The 21,139-nt window shown below is 40.4% G+C and overlaps 1 protein-coding gene across 1 annotated transcript; it reads right to left on the reverse strand.

Moving 5' to 3' along the window:
- Positions 1–265: 265 nt before the first annotated feature.
- On the reverse strand, positions 266–1,237 carry LOC143793974 (taste receptor type 2 member 40-like). Its single transcript, XM_077280892.1, has one exon. It carries the CDS (start codon positions 1,235–1,237, stop codon positions 266–268), a length of 972 nt encoding a protein of 323 aa, XP_077137007.1.
- Positions 1,238–21,139: the final 19,902 nt, after the last annotated feature.

The raw sequence follows: 21,139 nt of genomic DNA on the forward strand, positions 1-21,139 counted from the left end.
TGATAATGGTGACAAATCTTTGGAACCTAATTGCTGTTCCTTATTTGCAGAAATCATAACAGAAAAGTGAGTAAAAATCAAAGTAATTTAAAACGTATTCATATGTCATCATGGTAATTAAAATATAATATTGAAGTAACAAAATATTATGCAAAAATAAAAATATTCAAACGTTACAGCCCATCTGCAACCAGCGTATATGCAATGCCCACGGGCAAATTAAACAATGCACAATTAATGTTCGTCATTCACTCTGCTGATACAGTTATTCAGATTCAGTTTTCTGTGTTCTCAGCTTGATAAATAGAACCGTTGGCGTCTTTGCTTGGTCTTCACTGTTACCTCCCATACAATGGAATAAACTCAAATATACTTGTCTTAATTTTGGACTTCCAAAAATGAGAACAACTGACTGAGCTGGTGAATAGATATAGATTATCATCAAACAGGTACAAAATCCTGGGCTACTTAGGGGAAATGCTTCTAAAAAGAGAAGTATTTGTGATATATAAAAAGACATGTATAAGAAGAGAAGACAACTTATTGTCCTTGCTGCTCGTAATCGACCTTCTGCACGAGCACTGGGCTCTCCTTTTACTTTCCGGTCAGAATTATGTGCGATAAGTGACTTTATGATCAGACCATTGGCGATGCCTACCAAAATTAATGGAAGAGAACAACTTATGAGATTACTGGGTATCATATATATAACATTTTGGCTAAGAACAGAGATTTCAAAACTCTCATTAGTCGTTTTATTAAAATTTGTGGGATCATGGTAGAAAGTCCAGGCTGCTGGAAGGCCTGTAGCAAATGATATAAAAACTGAGGCCATTATCAGTTGTGGAATTAACTGAGCAGCTGCAAGTTTCAGTCTTATTAAAAATGGATGAGTGGCTATAACAATCTGTAAGTAATAATTGACTGACAGGCAAACTGTGAACCAGAAGCTGCAATAGATTGGTAGAATGAGCAGGACGGTGAATGAAATGTAGACTTCATCTGTATAGTAAACATCGAAAAATAGGAAGCTCGCGTAGTCATTCATTAGCATGAAAAGCTGAAAGAAGATGTTGGACGTGCAAAGAGTCACCACAATAAGATCAGATGAACTGAGATTCTTAGACTTGGCGTTGTCAATAAGAGTGACGACAATAATGAAAGAGTTCGTGAATACTGCCATCACGGTGCTGGCACCCAAAACAATCAAGGAAAAAAGAATGAACGCAGGAAGCATCAGAGATGACTTTCCAAGACTTAATAAAGTCTACTGTCCAGAGGTTACTATGAAGAAATATCTGTAACTGCCACTGATGTACATATATCAAAGTTTTTTTATATCAGCAATTTGAATACAAGATGTATTTTTGCCATCTATTCCTGTTGATGGCAAGAAGTACAAACAAATCAATTTTGAAACAAATCAAGCCAGACATGTAACTCGAAACAAGAATTACCAAGCTATGACTTGCCTACTTTGGACAGATCATACGAATAAAGCAATCACTGGAGAAGAACAGGGTTGAAAGAAAAAAAGGAACAAGCCTGGGATGAAGACCAGCAACCCGTTGGCTTGATACTATAAAGATAGTGGGGGAGAAAACCTAGTGGACCTATCTAGGCTTGCAAAAGATCAATCTTTCTACAGATCATTCATCCATTAAGTCGCCATGACTCGAGATCAAGCCCAAGGCCGCTAAATAAATAATAAAATAATATTCCTGCTTTAAAAGAAAAGATGTAGCAACATGCTAGTTAACCCACACTACAACCACTGATGTTGAGAGTGAAGCTTAAAATTAGTCTACGATTCTCTAGCACAGATTTTCACAATCATATTCGCTAGCCAAAATCTTTATTTTATAGACATAGAATAAAGGATTTTCAGGTCCTCATATTTCTGGTGGTGCTGAGATACATGCAATGCTCATTGGTATTTCTGGTATTTCCAGTCCAATGTTTCTTATACACCAGTATAATAGGACTATGATAGTTGTTCTGTATTATAAGATTCTGTGTTTTTTTCCTGTGCAAAAAAGTGATTGATCTTAACTGGATGTTCATTAGAATGAGAAAATATTTCAAGGGAGTTCTAGCATGATTAAAAAGGTTGTGAATTAATGTCCTGTGAAATATAGAATTGAATTTGTTAAAATATACCCTACAATAGTTAAGGATCAAACATTTCTGTACACAGAAAAAGCAATTGGGGTAATTGGTCAGATTCTGGTAAGCTAAACTAAACTAAGTATAAATACTGTATACTATATATATATATATATATATATATATATATATATATATATATATATATATATATATATATATATATATATATATATTATAAATATAAATCAGGGTATAAAGAGTTACTATCACATATTCAGGATTTAGACTTTATTATATTGAAGAGCTTGATTTGATGAAATAATGACATTGAAATATTTATTCCCAACTCAGCATGGAAAATTGATTTGTAGCTAAGCACTGAGGATCCAATTGCTGGAACTCCCACCAATTCTAAGGCTTAAGGTACCTTCACACTAAGCGACGCTGCAGCGATATCGACAACGATGCCGATCGCTGCAGCGTCGCTGTGTGGTCGCTGGAGAGCTGTCACACAGACAGCTCTCCAGCGACCAACGATGCCGAGGTCCCCGGGTAACCAGGGTAAACATCGTGTTACTAAGCGCAGTGCCGCGTTTAGTAACCCGATGTTTACCCTGGTTACCATTGTAAAAGTAAAAAAAACAAACAGTACATACTCACCTTCTGCTGTCTGTCACACATCCCTTGCCGTCTGCTTCCCGCACTGACTGTGATTGCCGGCCGTAAGGCACAGCACAGCGGTGACGTCACCGCTGTGCTCTGCTTTTACTTTACGGCCGGCAATCACAGTCAGTGCGGGAAGCGGACAGCGAGGGACGTGTGACAGACAGCACATGTGTGGGGAATCCCCGCGATTCCGCAAATTAATGAACATGCTGCATTTTTTCCGGAATGCGTTTCCGCTCAGGAAAAAAATACATCATGTGCATACAAAATGCAGAATGCATTCTTTTAATAGGGTGCTTAATGTGAGCGTTCTTTTCGCAGTTTTATTGCGTTTTTATAGCGAAAAAACACGTAAAATCCGTAACGTGTGCACACAGCCTAAGGCTCTAAAATGCATTGATGGAATGGATGCATGCTAAAACTCCATTCAGTGTCTATGGAACTGGCTTGATAACCAAGTAAAATGCTTAGCTATCTCTAGCAGTCCAATAGACAATGAGTGGCAATCCATATGGCCCATTCTTAGGATAAGTTGGTATCCAAGTGATGAGATATGAAGAAATCAGCAAGTTCTAACATATTGGGGCTGGTTAGATTTAAAAAGAAGGGTCAGAATTAGAAACAGCCCTGCCTCTTGCTAATTTACCCATTTACAACCCTTGTATAAGAAAGAAACTGAATCAGAAAAAAACGCAGCATTTTTTCTATTAATGTAGAAACCAAATAAGGGTCCAAACATATGACAAACCTGTAACATTGTATGCCATTTAACATGGCATGATGAAACCTCAGGGTGCCCCTACACAAATTTAGAGGCATTAAGAGGTACTGTATTGACTCAAAGCAGCGTATGAGAGTTGTAGTGTGAATCTACACACAACACATCTTTAAGGCCCTGTTCACATTATGCTTTTGCCCTACATTTAGCATGTACACTGACTAAAACTCTGACATACATGCTTATGTGATTCTGTTTCTGAACGGAGGCCAAAATAATATCTATCTGGCTTATATCTGGCTAGAATAAGTGGGAAAGACCAGCTATGGAGTAGCCTAACTGACTATATTATTCCTTCAAATGGAGTCAGGTAAAAGGAAGTACACTTTATAACATTGAAGATTAATGCTTTCTATCTGGTTCCTCAAATACAAGTTTTCAAGGGGCTCTGTACACTTTGTGTATATAAAGGGACTCTGTCAGGACGGAATGACTGTTCAAACCAAGTACAGGTGCTCGGTGCATCATGGCGGGGTCAATCATTTAACTACAGGTTCCCACCTGCTTGGTTTCCCTGTATCTCCATCCTTCTCTGGCCCTATGAAGCCAGAGCTGTCAATCAAAGAAGAGGGGATGGTGGAGATTGAGGGAAAACAGGCGGATGGGAAGGAATCTTTAATTGACTGGCTCTGCCGTAAAACACTGAGCAGTGGGGTTTAGTTTGAACAGTCACTAAGTACTGACAGAATCCCTTTAATGGCACAAGTGAAACAAAATAGCTTCATGTTATTAGGCGGGTAATTAGAATCTGTGATATGCCCTTTTCTCTAATACAATCCAATTATTAGCTGCAGCAGTGTCCAACATGTAAATAAATCTGTCCGGAGTTTCCCCTTAAGTTTAATCAGTATAAACTGAGGAATTGTTGGACAATTTAAGAGTGATGCCCAACATTTTTTTCAGTTTAAATAGGAAGATGAAAACCCCTTGTGTCTCCATATACAATTGTAGGCATGTGATGATACTGTGTTGGCTGATATCAGGTTATGAGATCTGTATTGTAGAGGCACACGGTCTAAAGCTGTAACATTTAAATGTACGTGAAGACTACATAGCAAAAACAATGGAAGTAACAAGAACGTAAAACACCATTATTAGTATATAATTAAAACAAATATGGTACAAATATAATACGAAAAATATTAGGACTACCACCAGTAAGCCTCCCTAAAGGCTACAGTAATTCACAGTAAAAGGATAACAATTCCTAAGTCAAACATCAATGGGAGCCTATACTCAATGACCAAGTGGACCTTCAATGCAGTTGACATAGCTGGCCACCGAGGACCCACTACTCCTAACGCATAGCCATCGAAGTGTGGAAATAGCCAACATAGTGAAGTGTGAGGCTGCCTTCACACATTCAGTATTTGGTCAGTATTTTACCTCAGTATCTGTAAGCCAAAACCAGGAGTGGGTGATAAATGCAGAAGTGGTGCATATGTTTCTATTATACTTTTCCTCTATTTGTCCCACTCCTGGTTTTGGCTTACAAATACTGAGGTAAAATACTGACCAAATACTGCTAGTGTGACGGCAGCCTGAGTGAATGTAAAAAATCTGAAACCATGCGAAAAGATGTAGAAAAAAATGTGCCAAAAATGTATGAGATGTCATGGTGTGTGTGTATATAAAAAAGTATATATACAGTTAGGTCCATATATATTTGGACAGAGACAACATTTTTCTAGTTTTGGTTATAGACAATACCACAATGAATTTTAAACAAAACAATTCAGATGCAGTTGAAGTTCAGACTTTCAGCTTTCATTTGAGGGTATCCACATTAAAATCGGATGAAGGGTTTAAGAGTTTCAGCTCCTTAACATGTGCCACCCTGTTTTTAAAAGGACCAAAAGTAATTGGACAGATTCAATAATTTTAAATAAAATGTTCATTTTTAGTACTTGGTTGAAAACCCTTGGCTGGCAATGACTGCCTGAAGTCTTGAACTCATGGACATCACCAGACGCTGTGTTTCCTCCTTTTTGATGCTCTGTCAGGCCTTCACTGCGGTGGTTTTCAGTTGCTGTTTGTTTGTGGGCCTTTCTGTCTGAAGTTTAGTCTTTAACAAGTGAAATGCATGCTCAATTTGGTTGAGATCAGGTGACTGACTTGGCCATTCAAGAATATTCCACTTCTTTGATTTAATTAACTCCTGGGTTGCTTTGGCTTCATGTTTTGGGTCATTGTCTATCTGTAGGATGAAACGACGACCAATCAGTTTGGCTGCATTTGGCTGGATCTGAGCACACAGTGTGGCTCTGAATACCTCAGAATTCATTCGGCTGCTTCTGTCCTGTGTCACATCATCAATAAACACTAGTGACCCAGTGCCACTGGCAGCCATGCATGCCCAAGCCATCACACTGCCTCCGCCGTGTTTTACAGATGATGTGGTATGCTTTGGATCATGAGCTGTACCACGCCTTCGCCATACATTTCTCTTTCCATCATTCTGGTAGAGGTTGATCATGGTTTCATCTGTCCAAAGAATGTTCTTCCAGAACTGTGCTGGCTTTTTTAGATGTTTTATAGCAAAGTCCAGTCTAGCCTTTTTATTCTTGATTCTTATGAGTGGCTTGCACCGTGCAGTGAACCCTCTGTATTTACTTTCATGCAGTCTTCTCTTTATGGTAGATTTGGATATTGATACGCCGACCTCCGGGAGAGTGTTGGTCACTTGGTTGGCTGTTGTGAAGGGGTTTCTCTTCACCATGGAGATTATTCTTCTATCCTTCACCACTGTTGTCTTCCGTGGGCGCCCAGGTCTTTTTGCATTGATGAGTTCACCAGTGCTTTCTTTCTTTCTCAGGATGTACCAAACTGTAGATTTTGCCGCCACTCCTAATATTGTAGCAATTTCTCGGCTTGTTTTTTTCTGTTTTCGCAGCTTAAGGATGGCTTGTTTCACTTGCATGGAGAGCTCCTTTGACCGCATGTTTACTTCAATGCAAAACCTTCGAAATGCAAGCATCACACCTCAAATCAACTCCAGGCCTTTTATCTGCTTAATTGAGAATGACATAACGAAGGGATTGCCCACACCTGTTCATGAAATAGCCTTGGAGTCAATTGTCCAATTACTTTTGGTCCCTTTAAAAACAGGGTCGCACATGTTAAGGAGCTGAAACTCCTAAACCCTTCATCCAATTTTATTGTGGATACCCTCAAATGAAAGCTGAAAGTCTGAACTTCAACTGCATCTGAATTGTTTTGTTTAAAATTCATTGTGGTAATGTCTATAACCAAAATTAGAAAAATGTTGTCTCTGTCCAAATATATATGGACCTAACTGTATATAGTCCCAAGATAGAAAAGACAAAAAACAACATAAAGAATGCCCCAAATAGATATGGAAATGGCATAAAATGTGAACAATAACCAATAAAGATGTGTCTATAAAATGATTAAAGTGTATGAATAAATATATATGCATATTGTATATGATGATAAATATAGAAAACCCTCCAAAAATCATTATAGAAGTGAAATCAAAAAAGTATAATATGAAATAACAACAAGTGTAACATGTGCCCCCAGAAGATGAGAAATAATGCATAAAAGAAACCTCTAAGACCAAATGAATTCATATTTGAGCAGCCACATACTGTACATACAATGCAATTATGTTGCAAAAGTGACCACCAAAGGTAGGTAAAGGAATAAGCCAATCGTGATTTATCAAGGATTGTGTGTATTTGGTTTTAGAAAAGCATTTTAAGAGCAAAAAAGAAGGCAGCGTTCCTTAGCATACAAGGTGTGCATTGTATATTTATTAATGACCTTGTAGGGGGCATTCAGAGTAGAATTTCAATATTTGCAGATGACACTAAACTCTGCAGGGTAATCAATACAGGGGAGGACAATTTTATATTACAAGATGATTTATGTAAACTAGAAGCTTGGGCTGATAAATGGCAAATGAGCTTTAATGGGGATAAATGTAAGGTCATGCACTTGGGTAGAAGTAATAAGATGTATAACTATGTGCTTAATTCTAAAACTCTGGGCAAAACCGTCAATGAAAAAGACCTGGGTGTATTGGTGGATGACAAACTCATATTCAGTGGCCAGTGTCAGGCAGCTGCTACAAAGGCAAATAAAATAATGGGATGCATTAAAAGAGGCATAGATGCTCATGAGAAGAACATAATTTTACCTCTATACAAGTCACTAGTTCGACCACACTTAGAATACTGTGCACAGTTCTGGTCTCCGGTGTATAAGAAAGACATAGCTGAACTAGAGCGGGTGCAGAGAAGAGCGACCAAGGTTATTAGAGGACTGGGCGGTCTGCAATACCAAGATAGGTTATTACACTTGGGGCTATTTAGTTTGGAAAAACGAAGACTAAGGGGTGATCTTATTTTAATGTATAAATATATGAGGGGACAGTACAAAGACCTTTCTGATGATCTTTTTAATCATAGACCGGTGACAGGGACAAGGGGGCATCCTCTACGTCTGGAGGAAAAAAGGTTTAAGCATAATAACAGACGCGGATTCTTTACTGTAAGAGCAGTGAGACTATGGAACTCTCTGCTGTATGATGTTGTAATGAGTGATTCATTAATTAAATTTAAGAGGGGACTGGATACCTTTCTGGAAAAGTATAATGTTACAGGGTATATACACTAGATTCCTTGATAAGGCGTTGATCCAGGGAACTAGTCTGATTGCCGTATGTGGAGTCGGGAAGGAATTTTTTTCCCCAATGTGGAGCTTACTCTTTGCCACATGGGTTTTTTTTTTGCCTTCCTCTGGATCAACATGTTAGGGCATGTTAGGCTTTGGGTTGAACTAGATGGACTTAAAGTCTTCCTTCAACCTTAATAACTATGTAACTATATACACTCACCGGCCACTTTATTAGGTACACCTGTCCAACTTCTTGTTAACACTTAATTTCTAATCAGCCAATCACATGGCGGCAACTCAGTGCATTTAGGCATGTAGACATGGTCAAGACAATCTCCTGCAGTTCAAACCGAGCATCAGTATGGGGAAGAAAGGTGATTTGAGTGCCTTTGAACGTGGCATGGTTGTTGGTGCCAGAAGGGCTGGTCTGAGTATTTCAGAAACTGCTGATCTACTGGGATTTTCACGCACAACCATCTCTAGGGTTTACAGAGAATGGTCCGAAAAAGAAAAAAAATCCAGTGAGCGGCAGTTCTGTGGGCGGAAATGCCTTGTTGATGCCAGAGGTCAGAGGAGAATGGGCAGACTGGTTCGAGCTGATAGAAAGGCAACAGTGACTCAAATCGCCACCCGTTACAACCAAGGTAGGCCTAAGAGCATCTCTGAACGCACAGTGCGTCGAACTTTGAGGCAGATGGGCTACAGCAGCAGAAGACCACACCGGGTACCACTCCTTTCAGCTAAGAACAGGAAACTGAGGCTACAATTTGTACAAGCTCATCGAAATTGGACAGTAGAAGATTGGAAAAACGTTGCTTGGTCTGATGAGTCTCGATTTCTGCTGCGACATTCGGATGGTAGGGTCAGAATTTGGCGTAAACAACATGAAAGCATGGATCCATCCTGCCTTGTATGGAGCATCTTTGGGATGTGCAGCCAACAAATCTGCGGCAACTGTGTGATGCCATCATGTCAATATGGACCAAAATCTCTGAGGAATGCTTCCAGCACCTTGTTGAATCTATGCCACGAAGAATTGAGGCAGTTCTGAAGGCAAAAGGGGGTCCAACCCGTTACTAGCATGGTGTACCTAATAAAGTGGCCGGTGAGTGTATGTACTATTGAAAAATTCAAATAGCCCTGCAAGAAGAAAAAAGCTCTCCTACAGCTATATCAATGGGAAAATTAAAAAGATAAAGTGCAAGGATGAAAAAAAAAAGAAATTAGTCATACTGTCGTCATACTGTCCTGGTTGTGTATATATATATATATATATATATATATATATATATATATATATATATATATATATATATATATATATATATATATATATATATATATATATATAATATAGTACTGTGCAAATGTTTTAGGTAGATGTGGAAAAAATGTTGCAAAGTAAGAATGATTTCAGAAATAGAAATGTTAATAATTTATTTTTGTCAATTAACAAAATGGAAAGTGAGTGAATAAAAGAGAAATCTGAACCAAATAAATATTTGGTGTGACCACGCTGCATCAAAGAATCAATTCTTCTCAGTACACTTGTACACTGGTTTTTAAGGAACTCAGCAGGAAAGTTCATCCAAGCACCTTGGAGAACTAACCACATGTCTTCTTTGTATATAGACTTGCGCAAATCCTTTTGTCTCTTCATGTAATCCCATACGGACTCGCTAATGTTGAGATCAGGGTTCTGTGAGGGCCATGTCACCACTTCTAGGACTGCTTGTTCTTCTGTATTTATTATTTTATTATGCTTGGCTTATATAGAGCTATCATATTCCGCAGCCCTTTACATGCGTTATCATCGTTGTCCCCAATGGAGCTCACATTCTAAATTCTCTATCAGTATGTTTTTGGAATGTGGGAAGAAACTGGAGAACCCAGAGGAAACTCACACAAAAACGGGGAGAATGTACAAACTCTTTCTGTAATCTGAAGATAGTTCTTAGTTACATTGGCTGTATGTTTGGGTTCGGACTCCTGCTGGAGCCAATCAGATGCCCGCTAATGGCATTGCATGATAGACCTGCCTTTATTTATCAGCATTGAAGACGCTAAGAATTGGCAACGTTGAGGATGGTAGCCATAGTGATCAGCCAAGGAAACCATGTGGCAAATGAAAGCCATATCGAGCTTACTTCCCTTTGAAATCAGAAGATGTCCAGTAGTGCAATCAGCTCAGAAATGGTAGCAGCCAGTGTGACCCAGCTACACCCATTTACTGTTAGAAGTCTCGCAGATACATGCAGACACTTATCCATCATGCAATACCATCCAAATTTATTCTGCAGCAGGTCGAAGACCCCAAACACACTGCCAATGTCATTAAGAACTGTCTATAAAGTAAAGAAAAACAAGGAGTTATGGAAGTGATATTATGGTTCTATAGGACCCTGATCTCAACATTATAGAGTTTTCATGGGATTGATTACATGTAGAGACAGAAGGATTTGCGCAAACCTACATTCACAGAAAATCTATGGTTAGTTCTCCAACATTTTTGGAACTACCTTTCTGCTGAGTTCCTTCAAAAACTATGTGCAACTGTAACTATAAGAATTGATGCTTTTTTTTAAAGACGAAGGGTGGTCACACCAAATATTGAATTGATTTAAATTTAGCTTACCACCACATCAAAACCCTGTCATGGGCAGCCCAATCTCCAGACCTGAACCCCACTGAAAACCTCTGGAGTGTAGTCAAGAGGATGATGCATAGTCACAAGCCATCAAACAAAGAAGAAATGCTTACATTTTTGCGCCAGAAGCAGTGTGAAAGACTGGTGGAAAGCATGCCAAGACGCATGAAAGCTGTGATTAAAAATCATGGTTATTCCACAAAATATTGATTTCTGAACTCTTCCTGAGTCAAAACATTAGTATTGTTGGTTCTAAATGATGATGAACTTGTTTTCTTTGCATTATTTGAGGTCTGAAAGCACTGTGTTTTTTTTTTAATTTTTACCATTTCTCCTTTTCAGAAAAAAATACATTTATTGCTTGGAAATTCGGAGACATGTTGTCAGAAGTTTATAGAATAAATGAACAATTGACATTTTACTCAAAAATATACCTATAAAGAGAAAAATCAGACAAGCTGAATATTTTGCAGTGGTCTCTTAATTTTTGCCAGAACTGTATATAATATATATGTAGATCTCAAACGTTTGAACTATCATGTTTGGGTAAATAAGAAAAAAAAATACTTTTCTTATGTGTACATCACATCTATATATTCATGCTAGCATTATGATATATAGCAAGAAGAATGTGTACAGTTACATTAGTTTTTTTACTTACCTTTTCTGCTTATTTGTGTTGTCTCTTATGGTAGGAAAATGACTGCTTTCCACAAAGTAATGATAGCCCCAGTGTTAGTTTCACCACTTTAGCTTTTTGGATTATATTACTTGGCTTAGAAAGCTGGTAATTAAAGATGCTTATTTTTTACTGTACATGTGGTATTATTTATAATTATTGAGGACACAGTATAAAGTCTAAGAGCAAACCTGAGCCAACACCACGTCCTAAAACCCTCTATTCTATTTATCCTTGTACTACTATACCGATCCCTCTCTTGAGGCGTAGACAGGTGCAGTTGAATTTAAATCTAAAAGAAAGCTGTAGTAAACTATAAAGCTGTAGTAAACTATAAAGCTATAGTAAAGTTATCCTCCTCTGTTGTCAGTACATAACTAGTGACTATCTGACCTCCTAGCGAGACGACCTTTTATTACCATGCATTTACCTTGTAATTAATAGGAGCTTCAGTGTTTGAGGGATAATTACATCTTTTAATGTTTGTTGATTCCCAGAACTCTTGAAAGTGATGACTTAACATAGAATTAAAAAGTGAATTTATTTGAATGTCTAGTTTGCTTTGGCATCACCTGCGGAGGACTTGAGGCTAGGCATGATGGGTGTCAGTGTCAGCACACATAGTTCTTCTGTCTTAGACTGTTACAAATCCAGACAAAAATAACAGACAAAATAGCCATCACATGAAGGACCAGGACCACCTCATTAAAATACACAGATGTGAGAGAGATTATGTAGGGTCAGTGTTGGCTTATGTACAAACAGTTCAAAAATGTTGATTGTTAAATTACATTAAAGTGTCAAGTTTTCATAATTAGTAGAATAAAACTCACAAGGTAATAAAATATTCCAGAGCTATTAGTTGGAGTGGCGTCTATCAGACACCCCCCATTACTCACCCAGTAAGTTAAAAGAAAAAAAAAGCACACAAAATATTTTATTTAAATAAATAACTCCCATACTTCCTGGTTTACCATTAGTTGCGCCAATTCTGTCACTTTGCCCAACTCTTACTGATTGCCCTTGTGCGGTGGCAATCGGGGTAATATATTTGGGCTTGATGTCAGCTGTGTAATGTCAGCTGGCATCAAGCTCAGGGGTTGGAGTGGTGTCTAGTCTAGTGGTGTTCCTGAATAAAGGAACAATCTCACCCAAAACGTTACTCCTTCCTTCACAAAATGCCTCCCCCTATGAATATAGAATCCTTTGGACCTGCTTTCTTTCCCTTTTGTGAAGGAAGGAGTAACGTTTTGGGTGAGATTGTTCTTTTATTCATATATACCTAGACGATAAGGTTGAAAAAGATTGATTGTCCAATATATTTTTTTCTGTCAAAATCTTTATTTGATTTATCCAGACAGTTAGGTGACAATTAATTATGCCCTTTGGTATTTTTTTGGTAGGGGACGTACAATAATTTTTCCTACCATGCTTTTGGATTGGCAGCACTCAGGTATGAGCGTCTGCTAGTATGTGATTTGTGTGGTGTCATAGTTGTGCATTTGTATTGGTGTGTCGATGAATTTTATCAGTCTAAATTTAAAGTTATATTTTAATAATTCTTTTACAAATTTACCTTGCTGTGATACACTTATAATCAAAAAGGTTCCCACAAAGCTCCACCGATGTAGTCCACATTCCCCGATGTCTCCGGTGTCTATGAATAGCATTAAAGTACAGCTATTCAAAAGCGCCGGGTAGTTACTATAACAACCATCAGAGCCACTGTCTCAACTATAACCAGCAAAAGCCAGTGGGCATCAAGCCCAGGGTTTAGTAATGGAGAGGCATCTATGAGAAACCCCCAATTAATAACCCAGTAAGTTACAAGAAAAAAAACACACACACAAAAAAAAGCCATGCTAGTCAAGGAGTCCACAATTGGCAAACTAAAAGACATAAAGAGAGAATGAAATAAAGACAAGAGACAGTCCCTGTTTCACCAATTTATTAACCCCGCAGCTCCAATGTAATCCATGGCGTTCCACTGATGTCCACCATGGAAGTCGGGAAGAGCCGGGCAAGGCACCAGAATTGACGCATCTGATGGATGCACTAGTTCTGCGGGAGCTGCGGGCTAATATGTAGGGGCCAATGTACAAGGACCTTCACAGCGTGATAATATCAGCCCCAGCTGTCTGCTGTACTTTGGCTGGTTATGAAAAATAGAGGGGACACCATGTAATTTTTTTACATTAATTATTTAGTTAACCGGTTAAAAAAAAGGATAAAACACCCTTTAGTGCCACATGAAAGGCACTAAAGGGTGCAACTTTATAAAAATTAGAGGACTTGTGGACATTAATCTAAGCTCTCCCTCCTATAACAGCTGTCCCTGAACTGTGTACAGAGAACAGTGTGCCAAGCATTGTGTCACCACCGGTTCTTCTATGAACTCGATAACGCAATGCGGCCGTCCAATTACCGTAATGCCAGTAGCCAACATGGCTATGGCATTACTGTGTATGGTAAGCAATTCCCGCATCTTTATTGGCCGTCTAACAGTTACAAAACCATGCAGTCCGGTGACTCAATCACAGCGCTCGAGCTCCCGCGATACTCAATCGAGTAACGAGTGTGCCTGAGCACCCGATGCTCAATTGAGTATTGAGCAGTGGTGACCATGGTCGCTCATCACTAATTCCAACCTCTCATTGTAGGAGAGAACATCCATCTCATGTAATAATTTACTGTAGGTTTATTAAAGTTCAGTGTAAAGTTTAGTGTAGATTTATTAAAGGTTTATTAAGGTTCCAGGTTTTAGTATTTCTCCTTTGGAATATTTTGTTGAATATTACTTTGAAACTAACCATATTGTGTTCCCTGCTGCAGAAATGCTCACAGACTTGTAGATCATATTGTATCTGATTTATTAGACATGACCATTTACAGCAAATTAAGTCTTCTGGTTGGCTCATCCACCGACAGAGAGGAAATTGCCTTTGATTGTGGATTAGGGTTTACAGTTTTAGCACAGAACACTATATGAACTATTGAATGTCTGGATAGTTAAATTTCCCCATAATAAGGACCCTATTGCTATTTGCTGCCATTTCCACCTAATGCGTGTATTTCATCCTCTACCTGTTCAGCTATTTTAGGAAGCTTACTGAAAACTCCAATTAGCAGTTTACTATTATTACTATTATTAACTGACTAGATGGTGGCCTGATTCTAATGCATCGGGTATTATAGAATATGTATGTACATCGCGCTTAGCACAGCCACGCAGTATATAGCATAGCCACGTAGTATATAACACAGCCACATAGTATATAACACAACCACGTAGTATATAACACAGCCACGTAGTATATAGCGAGGCCACGTAGCATATAGCACAGCCACGTAGTATATAGCAGCCACATAGTATATAGCACAGCCCACGTAACACAGACAACCACGTAGTATATAGCACAGACACGTAGTATATAGCAGCCACGTAGTATATAACACAGCCCACATAATATATAGCACAGCCCATGTAATATATAGCACAGCCCACGCAATATATAAGGCAGGCCACGTAGTATATAACACAGCCCACGCAGTATATAACACAGCCCACATAGTATATAGTACAGCCCACAAAACACAGACAGCCACGTAGTATTATTAGGGTTGAACAATTAATATAAATGTTCAATTCTCTAGTTGCCTACTCCTGGCCTAATGGATATTGATCATGTGCACTAAAGAAATACACCAGACACAGTCAGCTGTAACTCTCCTTGATCAATGTGTGGCTCAGCTCCAAGAAGGGAAGTTTATTAGTCAAACACAATGTTATATATCTCCTGTAAGGGGGCTCGGTTAGCTCTAAAATGGGAGTGATCGGATGTATTCCATTGGTTAGTGGGTTGGGCATGAGCAAGTCCATGGGCGGATCCATGAGGTCATCAAGGTGGGTTGGTCCGTGAGGTCATCAAGGTGGGCGTCACTGTGGGTGGATCCATGAGGTCATCAAGGTGGGCGTCACTGTGGATACCAGACCGCACGGCATGCAGATACAGGAAATGGTGGCCATCTTCAGTGTCTTCATTGTTCATCTTGGATACCAGAGCACATGGCTCTGGTAGAGGAGATGGCAGCCATCTTAAGTGTCTTACTTTGTCTGAGGAAAACTTATGTAAGGTTAAACAATACATGTTATAGGTTGCTTCCCTCAATTACCTTATGTGTTGAGGTTAATTAAGTATTTGATCTTATGGCTCTCCTCAACAGTCCCCCCTAAATACTTTATTAACCTTTTCTTTTATCTTGATCCCACCGTGGTTCCCTAACCCATCGATGTTAAGTGTTATTATGACATCAGAGGCTTCATGACAATATGGATGCTATAGACACCAGAGAATGTGTGACCAATTATGGGTATACTGAGGAGGTATATCGGAGCGTGTTACCAGTGTCCTCGGGACTTCCCAACCTGCTGGATCTATTACTCTCCAATCTCCCATCTCCATGGTTACTTAGAGTAAAATACACATGCGACTAACCCTGTTGTACACATCCTAGATCTGACCGTCTTGCCCGGGAGGGGGAATTGGAGTTTTCACCAGTTTGAGACAAGTTTTCCCTTATGGAAAACCTCCCTTTGTAGCTGGACTTTGACAAGCAGGTCAGATCCTACTCTGTCCCTACCTGTCTAAGAAGTTTACAATGTGAGAGATGGATCCAGGAGGCGCTCAGCAATCCTGACCGAAGTAGGCACAAAATTCCATATAGCTGCTCTGACTGCCTAGTTGTGGACTGTAAAAGACCGAAGAGGGCCTAGCTGTTCTATGTCTGCAGAATAACTCACCTCCTGAGCTATGAAAATGGGCACTGATGTTTTTACTCCTCTTTCGATCATTTTCCTTACACAGGGAAGAACACAACAAACAATAATAGCTGCAACGATTAGGACGACGAGGATAACTACGCCTATCTGAGCTAGCCATCTCTGCCACCCTTTCATCCATGAAAAGTATTGGTCCCAGGGATCTTCTACACCTGAATTTTTCTTTAATTCTTTTTGTAGGGAGTTCAGCTTTTTTATGGCTACTGTAACCTTCCCTGTGGGACCTGTATTATCTGGAATATAGGTACAGCATGCAGTTTTCACCATTTTGCAAACACCTCCTTTTTCTGCCAATATCATGTCAAGGGCCATTCTGTTTTGAAAAGCCATTATTGATGTAGGGCCTAGTTGGTCTGCCAAACCTTGAAGAGCTTCTCTAGTGTAATTGACAAATCTCTGTTGATTATAATAGATGTAATTGATCCAGTCTACATTTTTATTTATAGTCACTAGGGGTAAGATAAACGATTCAAAACCTGCTTTGACTTGATCCCTGGCTTTAAATTCATCTGGTACCCCCCTTGGGACTCCTATAGCATCGATATAAATGTGGGGGTCAAAACTGTCTCTTGGTTCTAAATTTGTTTCCCGTTTTGTTCTGTGGAGATTTTCTGAAGTTAGGGCTTCCTCACCTTCTGCTGCTATGTAGAAGGGCATTATGGCTTTGGCTAGTGTACATTCTCCTATCCACTCTCCTTCTAAATGAGTTCTGATCTTCATGTCTCCACATATCCAGAAAACATCAGAAATAGACTGGGTTTGGTTAATCAGGTCCCCCCTGCTTGCATTACTATATCTGCTGCAATATCCCTTTGTGAAATTACCCAAAAATATGCTCCCTTCAGTATTAGTGTAACAGGTGTACTTTCCTGGGTATATGGTGATGCCTTCACCTGGATTAGGTGTTTTTGTGACTATGGGATACTTCTTTTTCCAATTTTCGCAATTTGTTTCATCAAGGGATTTGTTAGTAAACAGACTCAGGAAACATTTTTCCACATCTGGGGGTAAATCTAGAGGGACAGATCCCAAGTGGGGTCTCGCTCCTGCACAGACAAAGCAATTAGATTTATTATATTGATTGGCTGTATATTTCATCCACTTCAACCATAAGTTGGTCTCAGTGTATCCTGTTTCAATGGCAAGAATATCTTCAAATGTGGGGTTTGCAATGGCTGTCACCTTGTTAAGAGGGTTTGAATGCTTATTTTTATCTTTTGGGGACATTTCTTTTATATCTGCTAATATGAATTGACCTAGATGGGCACAACTGGCACACACACCATTTACATATGTACCCAGCAGATAGGTGCCATTATCGCCAGGTTGAGGGTTCTCCAGGTTGAGGACTAAAGGGTTGCATTGGCCAATGGTATCACAGGGTTTGAGGACTTTTGTACGGGAGAGTGTCATCCTAGTGAGTAGGGATTTGCCCTGTGAGTCCTGTTTTCTTGAAGCTGTGTTTGGTCTATACCCCCAATCTTCACCAGTGTTCCACCCGACCACCCTCCATGAACTACATGTTCGTCCCCATCCATCACCTGTAACACATATATATTGTTGTCCTGATCTCAGCTGTGCCGGTTGACTCATTGTGGAAGGTGAGGAAACCCACTTAGTGTCACACTGTACTACATCACAATAATCAAATTTAAAAGAAGCAACGTGTGCAGTAGTATTGTACCAGAATGTGATCACCCCCCCCAGTTTGGGTGATTGCGACCTGTTGTGCTCCTACAAAGGAGTATAGAATGGCACAACACACAAAGTAAAGGATATGCAACATTATGTAGAGGGTTCTGATGGTGGCACGAACTTCTTGCAGTGAGAGGCGTGTATCCACGTCGGTCTTCCTTCAAGTTTGACCGAAGTAGGAGTAGTCAGGAGCACTTGGTAGGGACCCTCAAATCTCAACTCCAGGGAAGTCTTTCTGACGAACTTCTTAACCAGCACGTAGTCACCTGGTTGGAAAGTATGGGTACCTTCAATGGAATCTGGATCTGGAATGGATGATAAAACTCATGCATGTGTTACTGACAGTTCTTTAGTAAGGGCAATGACATATTTCACCAAAGTATCACTTCCTAAGGCTAGCTGTTGTGGAAAATATTGACCCAACCTTGGAGGCCCCCCAAAAAGAATCTCGTATGGTGTGAGTTTAGTGGGACCCCTTGGAGTGTTTCTGACTGAGTATAAGGCAATGGGCAAAATGTCTGTCCAAGGAAGTCTGACCTCCTGACTGGCTTTCAGTATTTTATTTTTCAAGGTGCCATTCAATCTCTCTACTTTCCCACTGCTCTGAGGGTGATATGGAGTATGTAAACCCAAATCCGCTCCCACCAGTGTCCATAGTTCCTTAGTCAGTGCTGCAGTGAACGCAGGTCCTTGGTCACTCTCAATTACCTCTGGGACCCCATATCTGCAGACTACTTCAGTCATCAGCCTCTTAACAGTCACTCTGGCAGTCATGTTTGTTACTGGATAGGCTTCGGGCCATCCTGAGAACATGTCAGTCACTACCAGTACATACTCGTACTTCCCTACTTTTGGCATTTGAATGTGATCAATCTGAATCCTCTGAAAGGGATAAAGTGGTTTAGCCAAATGTTTCTGAGTAACTTTCTGAGGCGGTGCTGGATTGCATGTTGCACACACAAGGCAGGACTTGAAATAATTTTGGGTGACAGTAGAGATCCCAAGTGCCATATAAGTCTTCCAAATTAGGTCACTCATCTGATTCTTGCCTCTGTGGGTGATACCGTGTGCCCATTCTGTCACTGAGGGGTACAGATTACGGGGTAGACAGACCTTTTTGTTCATCCTCCAGACTCCATCTTCATCCTTTTTAGCTCCTCCTACTTGCCATGACTTCTTTTCATCATCTGATGTCTTGTCTTGATGTAGATGGATAATCCTCATAAGAGAGGCTTTAGTCCTTTCTTCAGTGTCTTGTGACACGTACACCGCTGCTTTCTCTTTCCGAAATGGATCCAAAGCATAGGTTTTTGCTGTTTTGTCAGCAAAGAAGTTCCCCCTTGCTTCTGGAGAATCCAGTCTCCCGTGAGCTTTGATCTCGATCACTGCAACCTCTGAAGGTAGATTCAGAGCGACCACAAGTTCTTGCATGGTAGCAGCATGTTTTACAGGAGTTCCACTGGACGTTAGGTATCCTCTGGCTGCCCAGATACTGCCGAAGTCATGAGCCACTTGAAAAGCGTATCTTGAATCCGTGTAGATGTTGACCACCTTCTCCGTCGCTTCCTGACAAGCCAGCGTCAAAGCTTTAAGTTCCGCTTCTTGTGCAGACATGTGCGGTGGTAGTGATCCAGCTGAGATGATCAGGTCATGTGTAACCACGACATATCCCGTATGGAACCTTCCTGTTTTATCTGCAAATCTGGAACCATCAGTGAAGAACGTCACGTCAGCATGTGGGAGTGGGTCTTCAGACACGTTTTTCTGGGAGGCTACTTCTTCATGCATTTGTTCAAGACAGTCATAATCCTCTGAGTGTGTAGAGGCATCTTCTCCGAGAGCATCAGTATCATCCACATCCCCCCTGGAAAGAGGAAGCAGCGTGGACAGTTTGAAGATGCTGCAGCGGACAAGAGTGACATTATCCGGAACCAAGAGCCAACGTTGGAGTCTCATATGATGCTGTACCAACAGATGTTTAGGTTCCAACAATAGCAATTATGTCGTGTGGAGCCATTAAGAGAACTGGATGTCCTCAGATGATATCAGGATTTTTTTCCAGAAGCATATGTGCAGCATGAACAGCTCTGAGGCAAGTCGGGGAAGCTTGAGACACAGAGTCCAGGCGGGCAGAGTAGTAGCCGATTGGTCTTGTTCTTCCCCCATGTTTTTGTGCTAGGACTCCGGAAGCATGTCCTGCTACTTCACTGACAAACAAGTAAAAAGGTAGTTGATAATTTGGGATTCCAAGAGCTGGTGCAGACTGTATGGCCTGTTTAAGAGCGTAGAAAGCTTCCACGGATTTAGTACATAGTGGAAACGCTGACGTCTTGAGGTCATCGTACAATGGCTGCATCAGCTTTGAGGCATCTGGAAACCTTTGGCAACAATAATAATTGATAGGTCAGCCAACTCATCCGAGGCCCTTGTCTTAGGTTCTTGGCAGAACTCAACACCAGAGTCCCATGTCTCACCATGCTCCTGTAGAAAGGCATCGGCTGTTTTTCTGGATCTAGAACTTGGTTCAACAGAGTAGCAGCCTGCTGGGGTGTAAACTTGACGTAGAGGGTGGGCTCCTCAGACATGAGCATTGGCACTGTTGGCAGTGGCACCTGAGGCGGGAGTAGAGATGGCACCGGGAGTGCAGATGTAATCACTTGTATATGAGGAGCAGGAGGAGTCTTGGAATGAGGAGCTCTATTTGGGCAGCTCCAGTATCATGGTGTGGGGTCCAGGTGACACAAGCAGTCTTAAAAGCTTTAACAGTCCTGTCCTCATTAATGCGAGTTATCGCTGCACGAAGTTGTTGAGCACTAACGTCTGGATGAATAGGGTCATAAGTAGGGGTCACAGCATGTATGATCATTCTACATGGAAGATTGCCAGCTTTAGTCACCGCTATGTCCCCAACAGCTATCTGACCACGTGACTCAACAATGATATGACTGTCAGCTTGAATAGTCGCCCCTCCTGCTTCCACTATAGCTCTAGCTACACCTCCATTGTGCTCTAACCGAGAATTGGCAGCATTAACAATAGCGTCTGTCTCCATTGTTGTTATGTCACCCTTTCCCACCACTAACA

The sequence above is a fragment of the Ranitomeya variabilis genome, chromosome 1, assembly GCF_051348905.1.
Source record: "Ranitomeya variabilis isolate aRanVar5 chromosome 1, aRanVar5.hap1, whole genome shotgun sequence".
Classification (NCBI taxonomy): domain Eukaryota; kingdom Metazoa; phylum Chordata; class Amphibia; order Anura; family Dendrobatidae; genus Ranitomeya; species Ranitomeya variabilis.